The sequence below is a fragment of the Hippoglossus hippoglossus genome, chromosome 8 (assembly GCF_009819705.1).
Source record: "Hippoglossus hippoglossus isolate fHipHip1 chromosome 8, fHipHip1.pri, whole genome shotgun sequence".
NCBI classification, from domain to species: Eukaryota; Metazoa; Chordata; class Actinopteri; order Pleuronectiformes; family Pleuronectidae; genus Hippoglossus; species Hippoglossus hippoglossus.
In genome coordinates this window covers 8,070,432-8,090,724 of record NC_047158.1, presented here as the reverse complement: position 1 = coordinate 8,090,724, position 20,293 = coordinate 8,070,432, and the positions used below count along the sequence as shown (strand labels likewise).

At 41.9% G+C, this 20,293-nt stretch overlaps 3 protein-coding genes across 4 annotated transcripts in view; 2 read left to right on the top strand and 1 right to left on the bottom strand.

Moving 5' to 3' along the window:
- plekhh3 (pleckstrin homology, MyTH4 and FERM domain containing H3) overlaps nucleotides 1–2,805 on the top strand; it is a 34,160-nt gene extending 31,355 nt beyond the window's left edge. The window contains exon 13 of the mRNA XM_034592501.1: nucleotides 578–2,805. Coding sequence (XP_034448392.1) covers nucleotides 578–748 — 171 coding nt within the window. The 3' untranslated portion in view covers nucleotides 749–2,805. The remainder of the gene's footprint in view (nucleotides 1–577) is intronic.
- A 372-nt stretch (nucleotides 2,806–3,177) lies between these two features.
- On the bottom strand, nucleotides 3,178–10,676 carry tubg1 (tubulin, gamma 1). The gene is made up of 11 exons (XM_034592502.1): nucleotides 10,489–10,676; nucleotides 10,054–10,166; nucleotides 9,444–9,611; nucleotides 9,281–9,349; nucleotides 8,107–8,186; nucleotides 7,892–8,018; nucleotides 6,488–6,574; nucleotides 5,835–5,984; nucleotides 5,464–5,616; nucleotides 5,178–5,339; nucleotides 3,178–4,344 (listed from the first exon to the last, which is right to left on the bottom strand). Exons 1-11 carry the CDS (start codon nucleotides 10,535–10,537, stop codon nucleotides 4,147–4,149), a joined length of 1,356 nt encoding a protein of 451 aa, XP_034448393.1. The 5' UTR covers nucleotides 10,538–10,676; the 3' UTR covers nucleotides 3,178–4,146.
- A 1,164-nt stretch (nucleotides 10,677–11,840) lies between these two features.
- retreg3 (reticulophagy regulator family member 3) lies at nucleotides 11,841–19,693 on the top strand. 2 transcript variants are annotated; one of them, XM_034593960.1, is made up of 11 exons: nucleotides 11,841–11,946; nucleotides 12,183–12,447; nucleotides 14,319–14,425; nucleotides 14,995–15,025; nucleotides 15,124–15,250; nucleotides 15,383–15,467; nucleotides 16,039–16,176; nucleotides 16,350–16,429; nucleotides 17,249–17,381; nucleotides 17,470–18,010; nucleotides 18,121–19,693. In XM_034593960.1, coding segments are annotated over exons 2-11 (1,491 nt in total). In that variant the 5' UTR covers nucleotides 11,841–11,946; nucleotides 12,183–12,199; the 3' UTR covers nucleotides 18,122–19,693. The 2 variants fall into 2 exon arrangements, with proteins under 2 accessions (XP_034449851.1, XP_034449850.1); XM_034593959.1 differs by having other exon boundaries at nucleotides 18,113–19,693.
- The last annotated feature ends 600 nt before the right edge of the window (nucleotides 19,694–20,293 follow it).

The following is a 20,293-nucleotide window of genomic DNA, read 5'->3' as shown; positions in this document are numbered from 1 at the left end:
AGGGGGTGATTATGGCCAGGCCTGGAGTTAATGGTGAGAGCAAGATTTAGCTGCTGATTCCAGGGTTACAGTTACAGTTGAAGTGTAGGTGAAGGTTGAAGCTTGAAGACGGCGCTCTCACACACCATGTTTAGGCAGGCGTTCGCAGGACGAGATTAAGGGTAATGGTCACCGAGGCTTACTGTGGTTTGGGTGGTCACGTCCACCGAGGTCAGGTTAACGGAGAACACCGATGAACGAATGAAACGCTCGGCCGTGCCCTCCCTTCTTTTCCTTCTGCAACAGCTGCTGAGCAAAATGTGTCAAAGTGATGAAATATCCACACACATGTGAGGCCTCTTTTTCTGTATGTGTGTGCGTATGTGTGTGAGTGAGTGTGTGAATGTGTGTGTCCCCGTGAGAATCTGCCAAACAACCTCATCCTCGGCTTCTGGAGGATCCAGTTTTTCTAGCAGCTGGATGACATCATGCTTCTCCACCCTCCTGTGACAGTGCCAGACAGACACTGAGACTGCCACCAGTCTGACCTCCCTCCCTCACTCTCTATCTCTCTCTCTCTTTCTTTCTCTTGTCACAGCTGACTGAGATCATGCAGCTGATGAACGCATATTTCAGTGCCATCCGTCGCCAGCGAGGGAAAGGGGAGGATGCGGACATCTCCAAAGCAGAAAGCAAGGACGTGGGCTTCCATCACCTGGCCTCGATGCAGACGCCCACCCTCCTGGAGCTGCCCTCACACCCCGTCTGAGAGGGACCCACACCCAGACGACCCCACCCCACCCCCCAACTCCCACCGTCCTCCTCCACGTGGCCCCCTAGGAGGCCCAGACCCGGTCCTCAGGACCCCGCGCCTCCTCCACTGGGAACCGCACGGCAGCCAAAACAAAGAGAGGGCTGTTTTCGCTCCCCATCCGTGAAAATAAACCCTTGCTGAGCTTTCCAGCTGAAGGGGCCGGCCAATGGAGGAGGGAGGGTGAAGGAACGGCAAAGCACGGGAAGGCGAGGGGGGTTGTGTTTTGCGAGCGAGGCCTAGAAAACCCAAAGAAACCAGTGCGGTTGCTGATGAGGTGTCACGCGTACCCCCCCCCCCTACACACACACCCACCCCATCCTGTCACGTAACCACCTCTTATACCCCACATGGCAACACCCCCCTCCCCCAACCCAACCTCGACAATGTGAGACGTTAGTTGCTACGTCAGGGAGAGACAGCAAGAGTTTGGACTTGTGGTAACAATTAGCTGTGGTACTCCCCCTCACGAAGTTATGGCTCGAACTGTGCCATATTTGTGTTAACTTTCCTAGAAGGCAGTCCTTCCCCCCCGTGCGCCGCTGAACCAGTGTTGAAAACGTTCAGTGACAAACCCTCCCCGTCTCTGGCTCTCACTCCCTCACCCACACAGACTCACTTTCTCACGTGCCTGTACGCCGACATGTTCATCAGAGACAGTTAGTTTTCATAAGATCCCAGCCGGGCTTGCATTACCTGGAACTGTTGATGCGGTGAGCCATGTGAACTTGGAACTAGAAACAGATGTTGAACTCTGTAGCCAAGTCATTTTGGCCGCCGGGTCCATTTAGAGACTCTCACCGATGAGATTTTCAGTTGCGAGTGTATTTGATTAAGAAGCTTCTTCCCTGGACGTCACGTTCGGGATCTGGGATAGTTGATTCACAGAAACCAAAGCATTTTGGAGCTGTTTGGTTGTTGTTTTGTTTTTTTGTTTCCACCAAATGCTCTGATGTGTCCTTTGTCGTGCTGCTCGTCTTGGCTGTAATCCTCGACACCGAACTTGGTTAACACTTGACTGATTGGATCAATCTTAGCTTGTGTCAGTTACTATTCTAATGCAGCTGTGCTCTGCTGACAATAACAGGTGCTTCACTGTTTATTATTGTTATTTTTGACAATGTATTAATCATTGAAGACATTGAACCCAGACCACACAGAAAGGCCCCATTCAGAGCTGTGGATCATTTCATATTTATCACGCAGTGCCCCCATCTGTCCCCTGCTATTTAAACAGAAACCTTCTAATCATGCCATAGGTGCTTTTGTAGTATTATTTATGTGCTATTTTTTTTTTTTACTGTCTTTTATGTCTTAAATGCAGACCCAGGTGCATTTTGATATTGGGTTTGCTTTAACCGATCAGAGCCATGAATGCCTTTGGTTCTGCTCCATATGATCAGATGTGTAACTCCTGTGTAGCTCCTTTGTGTTCACTGTTTTAGTGTTTTTGTTTCACCAAGGCATGAGTTTGAGCATGGACCAAAGATATTTTTAATAAGCTTTTATAACATTTAATAATCCCAAAGCAGACAAATCCCCCTTTCGATATTTTTTTTTACACCTGAATATCTTAGAATATTAAGCCCTCCTGTTGTATACACCTTTATATTACTGTAGATAACCATTTAGGAATCCTGAGAACAATAATTGGCTTTGTAAAGAAGATTTTTTACAGAACTGTCTGCAAAACAACCCCATGCGATAACCAGCGTCAAAACAAAGAGTTCTCAATATGGACGACCTTGATGAGTCATAGCACTATCTCTGTGCTTCTTTTTTACTGCAGCTGCAGGCAGCTCTGAGCTACATGTATGAAAAGGAAAAGGAAAAAAAAAAATCAAACTGCGGATGTTGTTGCTTTATATTACGCTTGTTTGTACGCTGCACGGTACCTTTTTATGTAATGTGTGTATAGTTAATTGCACTATTGTTTGTTTTTAACCAACTTGGAAGTGCAATAAAAACTATAAATACTGTATGTAATTAATAAAAAACAGCACCATTTTACCATATTTAGTGTTCGGTACTATTGTTCAGCCTCACAGCTCATTTCCGCCATTTCATTTTCAGAAAGTATGACTTTCTTGTGCCTCAGCCAGTGAATCAGTGTAAGACTATTGTTTCACAAAGAAACATTTTGATAAAAGGCCTAAGTTTGGCGCCAGAGCTGGGAGTAACCCCCCCCCCCCTCTCCAAGCTTTTCTGGTTAAAAACAATAGCAGGTTGAGCAAGCGTTGCTAAGTGCCTTTCCGTACCCCTGTGGTAATGAGCCTTAACAGAGTTCGTTGAATGGGCATCAGGACACAGCAGCTCCAGGTGAGGGAGAAAATGCTGTTTAACCCTTTTTTTTTTTTTTTAATAAAAAGGAACATGACCCTGTGTGGTTACATCAAAAACAATGTGTTTATTTTCAGCAGGTTCAACAAGCAAAGCAACAAGGGAGAGTAAATTCATCAACAGGAAACCGAGACCGTCGGTGAGCCAGATATTATTTTAAGTATATTTACAGGCATAGAGATGAAGCATTACAGTGAGGTCCAGCCCTGTACACAGACATGGTCATCTGTACAAACTTAATTATTTTTACTCTAGGTGACATTTGCTGTTAAAATGTCAATGCTGTGAACATGGCAGATATGTTTACACCATTTTCTGGCCTAAACCCAAGTTCAACTTAATTCTTAAAAGGTCTTGTACAGTGGGGACAAATGAGTGTATCAGCAGCACAAATATGGGACAAAGCACCACGTTAAATGTCTGGGATACAAGAACCGACATTAACCATCATGCAATGCATCCAGCCAGTCCTACTCCCATTACTGAAGGCAGTCATTTTATAGTCTGTGGACATTTTCCTGTAAATCAGCTGTGCTAGAGCTCATGTAAGAAATAGAACAAAACAAGGCAACAGGTTCTTAAATTGCTGAAACAAACGCAAAGAAATAGAAAAGGAAACAACTATCAAATAGATTTTGTAGAAAACATTAATGCTTCCTGCACAGAATTGCAGAGAAGAAGCACTCATACTTTTACTTCACAAGACTATTTACTTATATAAACTACATTTCAGAACTGAACCTTCTAACTTTTGGTTGGTATAATGATAGTGGGTGTTACCGATCATCCCTCAGTCAGCACACTGTGGATGAGTGAACGTTCAAACGCATAACAAATCATATGTATAACATGCTGCACAAAGCTGATAAATATTTTTTCCAAGAGAAGCAGCTTAAGTCAAATGTGTTTTATTTCGGGACATGTATGTGTATAAGGGAGATGAATGGAGTTAGAATAAACTAAGAGCGCGTGTTCATTGATGAGTTGTGGCTGAGACTCAACACCTGTAAGTCCATTCACTGGTCTTGTGAGCCCCAGCTAATGTAGTCGGGCCGCGTGGCTGCGCTGTACTCGTCTATCAGCTGCTGGACGACTTCACGAGAGTTATCCAGCTCGTCAAAGTTGTCCTTGAATATGTCCTCTTTGCGGAATTGCTCCAGGAAGGCCTCACGCTTACGCAGTTTGTCATACTGCCGGCACGTCCGCTCAAACAGCTGTGGGAAACAAACAGAGAGGACATCAAAACTAGCACCAGGAAAGGGGTTGGATTTCAGGTTCTTGTCCTGACACTTTCCTTTTGACTAGGTTTTTTTTTACTTCTGTTACAAGAAAGGAAAATAAAATCTTCACCTTAACTTCCAAAGACGACTGTAAATTATCCTTACTTTTATTTAGACCTGAAGTATTTTAAAAAAAATAAGTATAATTCAGGCACTGTAATATAACTATAATATTATTTCAACAATGTCACAGGACAACATTTTCTTGCTTCACAGACAATAAAATGTCCACATTTTCGAGTAAATGTCAAGTTTGGCAGTATAACAAGCGCAAACTTAATTTGTGTGGAATTCCCCTAGAACTGCTGTTGCAGCAGCTCAACTTTACTCTTTAGGACGATGCATTTCACACAAGATTAAAATGTAGATTGGTTTCAAGTTTCAGTGATGCATTATGGAAAATATGAATACAACAAATTTTAGAAGGTAATTTTTACAATTGCAGTTAGCAGCATACACAAACTGTAAACTTTTCATTTAATGTATCATAGATCGTAGACAGGCTGGGAGAAATCCTGCCCCAATGGCGAACCATTAGTTAGTTATAGATATAGACTTGTTTATGGTCTGTTAACTATAAGACCCCCAGCAGAGAATACCTGCTCACTTTAGCTGACAGTACCAACCCGTCAAAATTCGAATTGCCAGTAACAGTGGAATGATTAATAATGAACATTCCACACACACACAGATCTGTGTTGTATAAATAAACACTGGAGGGAAATGTAGCTGAACAGGCTGATGTCACAACTAAGATAAGCACTTACGGAGGAAATACTTGTGTGATTGGCCATCATCAGACCACTGACTCGGTGGGCCGAAGGCAGGTAGGGGGACTTCCTGGACAACGCCACCTGGATGCTGGCGGGACCCCAGGGAATGAAGCTGGCAAGTTTGCGTTCTCGGATTCTTTGGAGGCTTTTATGCACCTGCGGCAGAGTCAGTTAAAATAGAATTAAATGCTGTGCAGACATGTTAAGAGATGTGTAACACATGAGGTTATTCTTTACACCTCCTACACACACACACACACACACACAAACAAACGCATACCTGTGTGGGGTCGACCTCTCCCTGGATGATGTTAAGGATGGCAATGTAGCAATGGCTTGGCTGCCTCTCTCTTCCTGTGGACACCATCACATTCTTGGGTTGCAGAAGCCTCCTCATCACATCCAGCACTGTGGTTTTCCTCACACTAGCAACCTGAGGCACAGTGGGGAGAGTAAACAGCCGGCTTCTCAGTATTTCAAATAGTAACTGCCGATAGCAAGAACACTTACAATCGACTGACAGTGGATTAACCTTGCAGAATTTTGCACTGGGTGTATTCAGATGTTTTTGATAGATTTTGTTTCAGTGCAGAGCAAACAAATGTTCCTCAGTTTGATTTAATTTCTCTCAGTGGCCTGACCACAACTCACCGACTGGTCAGTAGTGAGTGGTGTGTAACCAGTCATAAGGAAGTGGAGGCGGGGTGTGGGGATGAGGGATGCAATCAGGCCAATGAGGTCGTTGTTCATGTAGCCTGGGTAGCGCAGGGTGGTTGTGCTTGCAGACATGATGGTGGAAACCTGCGTGTATGAAGGTTCGATTAGACACAGAGCTTTTAAAATAACTGGTTAGAGCTTCAAAATAAGATTAAAATTTGGAAAGGCTAAGCGATACATATAAAAAAAACTTATAACATTTATATAGCTGTATAATTATAATATATAAACAATTATAATTTATATATAATTATATGTAAACAATTATAAGTAATTATATAAGAATCGTCTATTTCACCCAACACTAAAAGGAGTGTGCTTGGCTCTTTTCAAACGCTGAAAGGTTGACGTATCATTTGGAAAAGTGCCGCCATGTGCCACTCATTCCTAAGAAAGCTGAAATCCAGTCTGACATGCAACTGACTCGCCAAACTAGTTTGTGGATCTCGTAATTTTTGTAGTGAGCGAGGCGTGTCTCGTACAGTTTGTATTCTGAACAAAGACAACGTGCCCAGACAGTTGAGCAGAATTCACACTAGGGCGAAAACCAAAACCTGTCCACTGACATGATGACATGTTTCACTCACCAGCTGATTGATCTGGGAGAACGAGGGGTTCTGGATATGCAGTCTGTCTGTGGCGATGCGATTTAGAGCCGTGTTATCCAACACCACCTGACACACAAGCCCACAGAGTAATTATTAGACAAACTTAGAGAAAATTGGAGGAATAGATCCCCTCCAGCAAAACGACATGGGTGAAAGTCAATACACTGCTACGAAGTTAGAGAAAGAGTGATAGGGTATCGGAGTAATGACGCAGTCAAGGAACCTTTTAAAGAAGCTACACAGTGTGCTGTTGTTAGGAGAGCTGAACATAAGAGACGCACTGTACAGTTGCAACAGGGGGACCGATTCTTGGGCAGATTCTATTAGCTTTCCAGCTAATTTAATACACATGAGGGGCTTATGCAAGACCCTGGAGGAAGTAGGTATTAGAGAGGAAACCCCATTAGACTGTCAGAGTATCTCAGACTAATACAATCACTGATTTCAGAATGGGATTGAATAAGTTCGATTTGCGATGCCTCAATTGCCGGCACAGCAGTTTGCCTCTTTAATAGTCACAGCTACACAAGCACAGCAGCGCCTTCAATAAGTAGCAGTTCAACAAGCCGTTCGATAAAAGTAAAATCTTGAGACTCATATTCTTTACCAAATTATTTGTGTGCCGTTTTCAGTTTTGCAGACATAAAATGACTCAAATGTATCAAAGCTTGTTTCAGGGCACGGTTAAATACACCAATGAACTGTAAGCTTTAAGTGGATCATGATAGGAAGGACAGCTGGGCAGTCAAATTACCAAATCCCTTTCATAAGTGGAGAGGGAACAATCTCAGCCTTCATGTTTATGATTATTTGGGTGGAGTTCTCCTTTAAAGGCTAAATATCCACATCCAACCGCCTAGTTACAACTTGTCCAGTGTAGAAGTGGCTCTTGTCAATAAAATATAATTTTCTCAGGCTCACTGACAACACTGCATAACAGGTCTGTGAGACTTAAATCAAGCTTTATTCATGCTTTCAGACACGTTTGATGTCCTAACACTGTTTGACATGTGTACTCGCAAGTGCTTACAGCGGTTTGACCCCTGACATTTTGTCAGAACACGTGAAGCCAAATGTATTTAACTGTCTGACATCACATCATGACGTTATTGGTAATTTGACTGACCACCTCTCTTAATAAAATTATTTTGTTTCCTGTCTCAGCTCACTGATTGTGGAACAGTTTGGCTTCTCTGTTTGATTTTACCTTTGGTTTGACTCAAGTGGTAAATCAAAAGCTAACCAGGGGTTGTAAAAAAATAATTCATTCAGAATACAGTCATGTTTGTCATCTTGTGGTTTTTTGTTAGTCCCATGGCAGCATTGTGAAGCAAAGGGAGCAATTTGATTACACAACACCGCTTCACAAGTGCTACTGCTCACCACGCAGTCTGCATTCTGGGTGAGCCTCTTCAGCGTCAGCAGCGAGTTGTACGGCTGAACGACCACGTCACTCATCTCATCCTGGTTTGGGAAAACAGAGTAAGTCTGCACCAGCTTCTTTGGGTACCTGGGGATCATAAAACAATATATATTAACATAAACACACACCAGATCACTAGAAAATGTAAGTGACCAAGCTGCATGTGTTTGTGAACCTGTCATTGAGTTTCTCCAGCAGATAGGATCCCAACCCAGAGCCCGTCCCCCCAGCAATGGAATGACACAAGACGAATCCCTGCAAAGACAAAGTGTAACTCATTACTCGCTGTTCAGATTTACAGCTACAGCATGTGCCACGTGTGAGTTTAAAACTCACTTCCACTGATGCAGAGGGCTGAAAGTGTGTGGGTGACCAAATGCCTCTCTTCCTCAGCAGTTATATAAATGGGAGTGCAGCCCCACCTCACAAATAGGCTCCCTTATACCCCCCAAGACAGCCCTGTAATACCTGCCTTCTACACTCGCCCGGCTATTATCACCAGACATTCTACATGCCACACCCTGCCAACATACACATGCTCGCGGCAACCCGGCCCACCTTCCTATCCAATGCACACATGAGTGCACACACTAAATAATAATGTGGGGTCATAATGTGAATGAGTTACAGAAATTGCAGACCTTAGAGGGGAAATGTGAGTGTTATTTTATGGGAGGCTGGCAGCTGAAGAAAGTCCACCAAGGAAAAAAAAAGAGAGGCTAAGAATAATAATGAGGGATGGCTGGAATTTGGCTGCTTTCAAGATGACAGGCTCTGACACCATTTGAACATGCTGCTTCTATCAAATCGTTCCTTTCTACGTGGATTTTTACAACAGAGTCAAAAGAGCATCCAAGACAAAGTCCAGCGATACTAATCAGACCACGGGTGGATTACAGAACAGGCCAATTTGTTACAGGCTCAGGGCCCCAACGGGTCAGCAGACCACTTGAGATGCTGCCTTCTGAGAAAAACCTGCTAAATGTTACTGACAGAGTCTGAAAATTACTACAGAGACACAAAATGTCCAAAAAGGAGATAAGTGGTCACAACAAGAGACAAAAAAACAAGTACAAAGAGATAGAAAAATGACCACAAGAAATTACCGGTGTGTGCCCAGGACATTAACTATAAACAACACTTTGCTACTCTCTTGGATACTTGAGATACAAGCTCAGTAGGAAGTTGTTCTTGAGTGAGATGAGGGGGGGGGTTAGTTGACTGTACTAGGTAATATTTCTAAAAACAGACATATTACTTTGTTCCTCTATCAGTTTTACAAATATCCACAGCTCTGATTCCCCCCCCAGCACCAGGGACAGTCAGTGTGTGATAAATGATCAACTTGCCTCCAAACTGTCACTGCCATCTGCCTCGCGGTCGATGATGTCAAAGATGTCTTCTTGGATTTTTTTGCCCTAAAGGAAGAACATCACAGGTCTATCAAGTTGTGTCTCTATTTTCATAATAAATCGAGGTTTAAGAGAGGAACACGTAACATTCAGTGATCACCTGTGAATATCCACTGGCCCAGTTGTTGCCGGCACCTCCTCCATGCTCAGAGAGGTAGATGTTCTCTGGGTTGTAAAGGTTGGCATAGGGGGAGTTGAGGATGGAGTGGATCACCCTGGGCTCCAGGTCCAGGAGCACTGCACGGGGGATGTAGTGCTCATCGTCGGCCTGTGGAGTTTCACGAACAACCAGAGGTGAGCTGGTGAAACTGGGCCGTCTGAAGAAAAGCTGTGTTCTAACATCCTTTGACACTACAAGTGCGCCACCTAGTGGTGAACAACCTTGGCTGCACACAATAAATCAATACACTGCGCTGTATATATATACACACACTCACTGAGCACTTTGAGGAACACCAGCACAATAGATTTTCCGTGCAATCATCAAATCGTAACTTAAAGTTAAAATCACAATAGAGAACAACCATGTCTCCTCCTGTTCTCGTGACTTGGGCCACTAACTGGTTTACTGTGTGATCTGTTGATGTTGATGAGTTTCCTCCGCATGGTGAGGAGAGAAGACATCCAATGAGGAGCCGCTCTGAGGACAGACACGTCCTTTAGATGAGAGAGGACAGAGGAGACAGGTGAGAAACCCCTGCTCTGGTTACCTGATAGAAGAACACGTCCTTTCTGTCGGTGCCCTCAGTCGCGAACTCCTCAACAATCCCCTCTGGACTGATGCCATGTTCTCCACACAGCTGCTTCCAGAACTCAAACCCGACTGAAACGGAGGAAGGAGCAGGGGTTGGCATCAACTTCACATTTGAAGCATTTTAATTAACTATTGCTGACCTTAAAAGTGCATTAAACAAAACAGTGAACTACGCATGGTAGCTAACATTAACATGCATTAGATGGTATTGTATGCACAGAAATCCCTGTAGCCAAAGTTAGCTCGGTTATACTGACTGTGGTTGAGTTAGTTTTGAGCTTAGCTGGACTTGATAGTAACTAACAGATCATCTCCGCTAGCTGACTCTGGTGAACACAGGACACTGGCTAGAAGATGGAGGATCTTAACATTAAGTGCGTCTTCCACGTACTCTGGTTTCCACACTGTCCCAGCTGAAGCGTTATGATTTCCCGCGGCATGTTTGTTCCTTAGTTCAGCTCCTGGTTTAGCTAGCCTGCTAGCTGCTGGCTAGCTAAAAGATACAAGGGGACCAGACCGCAGAGTGAGAAGCTGCCCGCTCCTTCCCGCTTAGAAGGAACAAACTGGGGTTAAAAGTGCACAGCGCCACCTACTGTGTCGGTGTATGTAGAGCCGCTTGTCACTTTTTAAGATAAGATAAAACTTTATTGATCCACACACCGGGGGAAATTCAGTTGTTACAGCTCGTCAGAATGAGGAAGACAAGAGAATAAAAATATATAAAAGAAAGGCAATACAATACAATTTAAAATAAAGATAAAAGATTTAATTAAAAAATGAGTATGTACATTATATACACATTTCCCCTATAGTGGTTTCTATGAAATGTACAATAAGTAAAGTGCAGTGGCCCAGGATGATTGTACGAGCAAGTAAAACAACTGTTGGTACATAAGAAAAAAAAATACAATAAATATTACTAATAATAATTTTCAATAAACAATCATGTCAGTATTGTCTAACTTTAAGATTTTATTTAAAGTGTCTTGTTACTCTTTCTTCCCTCTATTTATTATTATTATTATTATTATTATTATTATTATTATTGTTATTATTATTATATTTAACTCTGGGTTTTCTCTTTTTAAATGTGCAATATACATTTCTGTCTGTGAAACTCATCGGCTAATGTGCAATCAATTTCACTGTACAGATGTTCATATGGTACATATTCTGTTTACAATTGTATATATTAGTTTTTATTTAATATATAAGTATATTAAAGTATTGCATGCTCCTTATTATTACTTTACAGATGTCTGCCCTCTTTCTGCTGTACTTTGCAAATTTCCCCACTGTGGGACGAATAAAGGATTATCTTATCTTATCTTATCTTATCTTATTATATACTCACTTATATTTTTAGTAAATTTATAGCTGAACCAGTCAACATGTTAAAGAATTTCTAGTAAAAGGTAATGGGATTAGTCCCTGACAAATAAACAATAAATTAACACGTTTTAAGTGTATTTGTAATCAGGGCTTTGTTGTATTCTGTCGAGTCTACTCCTCAGATTTTATTTGTGTTTGACATTTCAATGTTTATGGCTTATTGTTTTTTGTTATTTTCACTTTACCAAACACCTTCAAAGCCATAAAAAAAAAACAAGTAAATAGAAACACGAACGTTTCAACCCGAGCGTTGATTAGATTGTTTGTCCACGAGGCGCTTCTAAGTAAACAAACCTCAAATATTCCTATCGCACCTGAACGCCGCATGACACGGTGGGGGGGTGGGGGGGGCTAGTGCGGATTCTGATTGGACCGCTGCGCTTTGAGAAAAACAGGTTGCGCCATATTGTCCTGTTTCCGAGGAGAGCGCTTCATTTCTGCAAAAAATGACTAAATAGTAAGTGCCAGTCTTTTTTAAACCCATTCCCGCAGTAGCCGCGGTAGCTTGTGTGTTTGTAACACAGTCTGGTGTTCCGCTATAGTCGCTAACTCGCTGGGTCAACTGGCCCTGCTAGCTGCTAGCCTAAATCCGTTAGCAGATATCTGTTAGCCGGTGTGTTGAGCCGTGCTGCCGCTCTCTACCTGTTTCCTGTCAAGTCCTCATCGCTCACTTTAACGTCCATACTTCTACAGGCTTTACTGGTTTTAAGATGGCTCACACTGGGACACTGGGAGGCGCATCCATGGAGGACAGCTCCGACACGCAGGGGTCTAGTGTCTGCATGCGAAGTCGCCCATGCTCCAGCGAGAGAGACGGTCAGGTACGGGCTGTCAAAGCCGCCCTTCAGTCCCGGCTGGGGCCCTACGAGCCCGTCCTGACCTACCTGCAGTCCGTCCTGGTGTGGGAGAGACCTCTCCAGTGTGTGCTTCTCTACACCGCGGTCAACATTGTGTTCTGGTGAGTTTGTGTGTTTTTGATGGCCGACTTGTTCAGATTTGTGTTACAGTAACACGCGTTCACACGGCACAGACTAAAAGCCAACGTGACTGAGAGCAGCTGGTGCTTTGACACAATGCAAACGCTTCACCTGTCAGTTGAAGACTAGACAGATGGCTGGCTGGTGGCTCTATTCTTCGCTGAACTGGCTCCTTGATAATTCAGCAGCGAGGTGTCTGTTTAATGCACTGTACCTGTCTCACTGCTCAGGCTCGTGTCTGTGAGAGATTCACAAGTCCATGTGTGGGCACTGCAGAAGTAAGGGTGTCTACTTGTTAGTGGCTTTGATACTGTACATATCGGTGAATAGCAGGATAGCTATACGTATACTAGTATGTTTCATGTTGTGTATTTATCAAATGACTGAAAATAGAGCACTATTGCAGGTATAATATATTATAATTATGTAAGTAAAAATACATTACAACTATTGGCATCAAAATATAATTTAAATATCAATAGTGTGAGAAGTCATCGTGCAAAATGGGTCTATTCAGAGTGTTGTATTACACTATAAGTATTAGTTTATTCTCTGTATTTTATTTTATAATCTGATCATGTGTTTATAGATATAAATGAGTAGCTTTGGCAATACAATTAATATAGTTAAGTTTAAAGTACAAAATGTTCCTCTGAAATTACTTTTGCTGTTACTGTTACTATTGAGTATTTTTTATAAAGAATTATATTATTAAATATATCTTTGAAATATTTTGGTAAATATTCACTCAGCTATAACCTAATTTCAGCTTTAAACAAGTACAGAAGAAATCAAGAATGAATGAGTAAGACTGGGTCAATTCTTTGGTAAATTAGGGGATTTTTAAATATTTTTGAATGACAAGAATCACTGACCTGGCACCCAAATGAGGGAAAGAAGGACTGGCTGGCCTGCTGCTGGTGTTCAGGCATTCTGCTTTGAATCAATTAGACCACTGGGCATTTCAAACCGTGCAAACTGTCTCCCATTTACTTGTACTTCTGAACACATTAAGTAGTGAAGGCCAGTTCCTGCCCAAAGAAATCAATTAATGTACTATAATGATGCGTCATCACTCCATCACTTGGAGATGGGGCGGCAGTATAGAAAACCTCTCAGACAGTAGGTCATTGATGATGTCCAGTTGAACAAGCAGGAGTGACAAATGGGCCCAATACAATTTAAATCCAACGCTTCCACACCACAAACTGCTTCTTCAGAAGGAGCTGTAGAGATACAGTATCAGTTGACAGTCTGTTCTATTGTTTTTGTACTTTAGTTCAAGTGTACACACACCCCCTTGTATTGACTAGTTCCACAGTGACCTAATTAACTGTAGCTACTAATTGCACTGCTACCCCCAAATACTTATACACACCATTGTGCCAACAAATTCTTTGTTAGGTTAATCTCTAACTGCTGATTCCTATAACATTGTTGTGGTCAACAAATGTTGAAGTCTTGTGATCAGAAACTGGAGCAACAATTACGGAATTATGTTGAGGTCCAAGGCAGTGAAATGAAGTTGCCTGAACAACTCCTGTGTTATATTTGAATCTAGATGTACAGACTGCAGCTTTTATATAACAACAGTGTCATTACTTTTTAAGAGGAAATGTTGTATTCTCATCCTATTTAATTACCAAATTTTAAAGAGCTCTAGCACACATCGGAAAAAGGTTGGATAGGTTCCTCTTTTTCAGTTCTGACTATGGGAAAGAATAGATTATCACTTGAGGGGTTTATAGTTTTATCAATGCTCCACTAGGTTGTTGAATTATATAACTTTGTTTACTCCTGGGGTAACATTAATGGGATGTACTGTCTATTCATGTGTTCTGTTGCCCTTCAGGTTCTTCGCCTTCACCTCACTGCGCCTCCTGTTCCTGCTGGCTTCTGGTCTGGCTGTGGTTGTCAGTGTTGATACCTGGAGAAACAAGATCTGGCCAGAAATCAGAGGTGCGTGCTAGGGAGTCTGACACGTTCTTGTATTTCATTTAATTTTACCCTTGGACTGCCCCATTTTTCTGTTTTGAATTGTATCTTAGATTATTCCCCATTTTTTACGTCATTGCCTCAAATGTACTTCTCTTATCAGAATAGTTATGCAGTCCTGCGCCATGGACTTTACAAGTGGTTCGTATTACACAAGGAGCAGTTAATATGTTTTTGAACTTGTACTGAGTGAACAAAGTCCTGCGGATACTGTAGATGAGAGAGAACAGAAGCTTAAATGAACATAATACGTCCAAGCCAATGGGAACCCCCATAGCTCACCTGGTTGAGCACATACTACAAACAAGGCTGAGTCTTTACTGTAGCAGCACAGATTCAAATCCAGATGCTATGATACATGTCATCCCCTCCCTTTCACCTCCTGTGTCTCTACTATATGTATCTAATGAAGCAGAAATGTCAAAAAATATAAATATAAAAACATGTTTAAGCTACATTTTCTATACTGCACACGTTTGTTACACGGTACGTACTGTTTCTCAAAGTGATTAATGTTTTTTCTCTCTCAACAGTCCAAAACGTGGATGAGTCCGAAAATGAGAGGTTTGTTACTTTAGGCACAGTTTATCACCTTCTGTAATCCTTAAAGCATTAATGATACAATAAGACGACCACTAAAATAGTTTTGTTAATTTGTCCAGCTGGGGTCTGGTCCAGCCTGGCATCATCAGTGTGCCTGAATTGTGCCACCATATTGCTGAGGCCTGGGTCAGCGGAACGGTTCTCCAGTCCAATGTGGTTCAGTACAAACGACACAACCCTGGCAAGGTAAGGGCCACACAAGGTATCCAGACAACCTCATTCCATATATATGAAATGTAATAAATGAATACATGCGCCATAGTCAACATGTATTATAGTTGCTGACCTCATTCCCTGTGTGTTTTGTTGCTCTGTCAGTTTTGCATCCTGACCTGTGGAGTGTTCACCTGTCTGGCTATGGTTGGCCGCTACATTCCTGGCTTGGTGCTTTCCTACTCTGCCTGTGAGTGCCAGGAGTTTAATCTGCCCTAAATAAAGACCCAGGCCCCTTCACAAGACCACAATGACAGGGAAACTAAGCCTGACTGTTTCTATTAAAAATGCATGGGTGGTGAAACAAGATCTGTGGTGCCTCAGTACCAGGGCCTAGTCCATGAGGTGATTAAAGCCAGGATGAGACACACGGGGCAGGAGTGAAGGAGGGAATGGAGCCAGACAGAAAGCTAAGGAGGTCAAGCTGAAAGCAGGCTAATCTCCTAACCTCCAACCAGTGTAGGCTGCAGAGTTTGGGAGTAGAGACCTGCCAAGGCCCTCTGCTGTGACGTCTGAAACAATCCACAGCAGCTTGTAGTCAACATGTTAACTCCCTGCTACTCCCTCTGTTTCACTCTGTCTATCTCTACTGAAGCTGACACAGCCATGTGAGTGTCTATCTACTCTGAGCAGAGTACCTGGAACTGGAACTGTAAAAAACAGAAGAAACCACAATTTCTTCTTATCGCATACACTACACAACACAACAGAATTACCTCTTTCTCCTTGATGACTAATATATGTTTGTCTTTATCCTTTAGTGTTAGCTACTCTCCTGGCCCCTCTGGCAGCCTATCACAAGGTTTTTCAGCATGTGTGGGTGAAGCTGGAGCCAGTCCTGCAGCGGCTGGATTTCAGCGCCACTGGATACATGATGTCAAAGCCTATTGATAATCAGTGTAAGTAGTGCATCAAATTTTATTACGTGGGTCAGCAAGTTGAACTTTTAGTTAGGTAAACTTTCTAGACACCATAAACAAATAAATGTGTTGTTACATCACACAAGTTAAATGATATATAAGATACAAATACTTAACTCTTGATATATTTAAAGTTGAACATTTTTCTGCAGTTCTGCGGAGGCCGATCCGTGGTGCCGGTTCAGGTGAAGCCAGCGACAGTGAAGAGGAGTTGGCTGCTTTCTGCCCAACAGTAAGTCTCTCAATGTTTCAACTAGAATGTCACTCATTAAGGCACATACCTCCGCCAAGGCCCAACACTCCCCCTATGAAACCACACTTCAATTCACTAGATCCAGATTTTTATTTGTATCTGCACAAAATTGAACACACTCATAAATATCAGTTTGTCGTTGATTTTGTTTTCCTGTGGAATTTAAAACATGTCTGAAAGGTTCACTTGACATTGTGCTCTCACATAGTTGTTATGGCAATGTGCTGAACTTTTGGCCCCTATGATCTTACTTTCACTTTCACTAACTTATGCACAGTTCAGCACAATATGTGTAGAGACATGTCTTATCTTGTTTCATCGTTTACGCCTTTGTTCTGTTTATATAGTGTCAACGTGCGTTCTCCATTGTCAATTCAATGAGACAATGAAAACAGTTGGAAACTTAAGACAGCTGAAATAATGCAGACTCTTGCTGTGGGAAAGTGTGAGATATGAAATTAAACATGGACTACATAGCTAAGGCTTTGTATTCCGTCAGGGTTATTTACATTAGCTCATCTAAGCTGCTTCCTGTTGAGGTTTGGAACTTCACATGATGTGCTGTGTCTGTCATGTTTATTTTTGCCTTGTGTGTGGGTGATGAAGCCTGCAAAGAGTGTTCGAGCAAACGGAGAGAAAATAATGATGGTGGCACACAGAAAGTTTCCAAATCTTCTCTTAACAGAGCCAAAAAAGTCAAGTAAAAGTTTTTGTTAAGATTGTGACTAACATCAAAAAGAAAATGTAGCACACAACTTAAAAATATTCAACATTTAAAATCAGATTTTTCTCTTATAGTTTGATGATGCTGTTGTTGCAAAGGAGCTTGCGCTGACAGACTCTGAGCACTCTGACGCTGAGCAGTCCTACACCGACAATGGAACATTTAACCTATCACGTGGTCAGACCCCACTCACCGAGGGCTCTGAGGGTAAGTGTGCAAGTACGGTAGATTTTCTTTTCATTGTTTTCTGGTTTGTTCTTGCCTTTGACCTTGTCCCTTTCCGTATTTTGTTCAGACTTTGACAGACACAGTGATGCTGAGGAATCCTTTGCTGCAGACCTCCAGGACTTCCCCTCCATAAACCCCGATGCCACTCTGATGGATGACGACGACGACACAAGCATCGGGTTACCTAGTCTGGCTCTATCCGGGCTAGCTAGCCATCGGGCTTCAGTGCTGGATGCTCATCTGGACTCGGACCAGGAGGATCTGGATGAAGAGCTTTCTCTCAGCGGCCTGCCACCTGCCTCTGATTTCACTGGAGACTTGGCAGGAATCATCGCCAGCAACATGATCCAGGCGGCGTTGGCCGGGGCATTGCAGCCCCGGCCTCCTGCTGCTCACCGCAGAGAAGGCCCTCCCAAGGCCAGAGCCCACCGGAGCTACCGCAAGCAGTCCAGCTCCGAGCTGGACACAGACATGGATGGAGAGGACTTTGAAATGCTGGATCAGTCTGAACTGAACCAGATGGATCCCACTGGTGGAGGAGGGGGTAGTAGACGGGGAGAGAGCCAGGGGTCTACCTTCTTATCTAGCCTGCTGGGTAAACCACAGTAGTGTGTGTGTGTGTGTGTGTGTGTGTGTGTGTGTGTGTGTGTGTGTGTGTGTGTGTGTGTGTGTGTGTGTGTGTGTGTGTGTGTGTGTGTGTGTGTGTGTGTGTGTGTGTGTGTGTGTGTGTGTGTGTGTGTGTGTGTGTGTGTGTGTGGATGAGCTGTGAATGTGATGATAGATTCCAGCAGACCTGCTTCTGATTGGCATCAGTTTATCACTGTGAAGTATTTTATTTTTTCAAACTTTCTCCTCTACCTTTAAACCCTGATCATCCAGAAAAAACTACTTATACTTTGTAGGCTGAGCAATAGGAAATGCAGCTAAAAAAAAAACACATAGACAATAAATAAACCAGCATTAATGAGCCTTGTTGCAGTTAAGAGGGTTTTTATTATCGACATTAAATGAAGAACAACATTTCCCATTAATCTTTTCTACAGGGAGGTCTAGACATACAGGGCTATTTAACATGGGACCAAACATGACATTCCTGTTGGTTGAGCTGAGCCATGTTGATTAAACGCCAATGTGAAACAGCATTTCCATGTTTTGCCTTTAAGTGAGTGAAATATTTGAGATGGATAAATCAGTCCCTGCTTTTCCATGACATTTAGTCAAAAAAACAGTTTATATCTCTGTAGATGTTCATTCTCTGTCCATTCAACTGACATGAGGCTATGATCTGTTAGAAGTTATTTGATGTTACAGGTAAACAGAAGAATTTCTTTTATTTTCCAAACACTTGTGGATTTGAACAGAGATTCTCCTCTATTAAGAAGATGAATAATATTCGGATCAAAGTTTCAGTTACTTTTCTGTGTGGTTTTCTGCTGAAGACATTCATATATTATCAGTTGCTTATTTTATTATTTTAAAAGTCACATTCGTCTTAAGATCTCTGACCCAGTGGAGCATTTGAAGTTATGTTTTTTGTGCCCCAGGGTGAGATGAATATCTTTTTATCTGAATAAGTTCATTTCCCTGCCCTTTAATACAGCTCAGTAAAACATTGTATTCATTTTTAATATCTTGAACGAGCCCTCAGCTTGGTTTCTTTTTCAGAAGAGATATTTAAACACATTTCTTTGTTTTTATCATCTTAGATTTTCTTGTAGTCGACAGTCATGCTGAACATTTTAAAGAGAAAAGTCTAATATTCTTCTATCGATGGATATTTTACTATTTTAATGAGGAAACATGTTTACATTAAAATGGGCTATAGAAAGTTGTCCTGATCTCTACTCGATGGACAAACCATATGTGTGTCATAATTTTACAGTGGACACGGCACGTCAAACACACACAAGCTACCGTTAAGATTTAATATTTAAAAGCGTGTAAGAATGCTGGGAGACACATTGCTCGCTTTCATTGTGTTATTTAGAGAAGACAAGCTGTAGTTGCGAGAGCTGGATCCACACTCATGGAAGTGATGTAGAAAAGTGCACTGATAGGACATCGCTGGGATTTTGATGCTAAATAAAAACGAGGAGGAGGAGAAGTTCATATCAGTTTGTTTGACCACCTCAGTTACCGAGAAAGTTGCTGCTCTCTTTATAGTCACCTCCTCAATGAGTTACCTGTTGTCAGTTTGATAATGTCATGTGCATAGTAGTTGTATTTTCTCTGTATCTGGTTTTGATATGTTTTGATGTGCAAATCATGTTGAATAAAATGTTTGCAATTACGTCTGGTCTCTGGTGCAATGTGACAACAATCTCTAGGTTATTCCAAAGTGTTCGATTAATGACTGAACTCGGCAAAGTCTTCACAGTAAAGTCTCAAACTTTAGAACACTGACAAAATCACCCACAACACATTTGAATACTTGAGAGTATCGGTTAGGGTTAGGGTCTGTCTGGGGTGAATCACAGCTGTGGTGTAAGTCTGCTGAACAAATTCAATTTTCTAACACACACATTGGCCCAGATCCATTTATTTAAAATAAAATGTCTAAGTCATTTGTTTTCCTATGGTCAAACATATATACACTATTATGAGGATGATTTGTTTGTATTTTATTTACTATATAGAATATGCATTAATATAATATAATATATAACTATTTTTTTTAAGCTTAACGAGCTGTAATGACTTGATCTGAGACAATCCAAAGATTACAGAGCTCTCACTCTGCTCTTTTTCCGAAATATCGTAAACCTCGCGAAAAAAGTATTGAAGTAGTCAAATTAAAAAATAAAGCAAATAAACAATTAAAATCATGATTTATCAAGATTACACTTGATGTACATTAAAAAAATAAAACAATCCATGTTTTCTAAAACTAA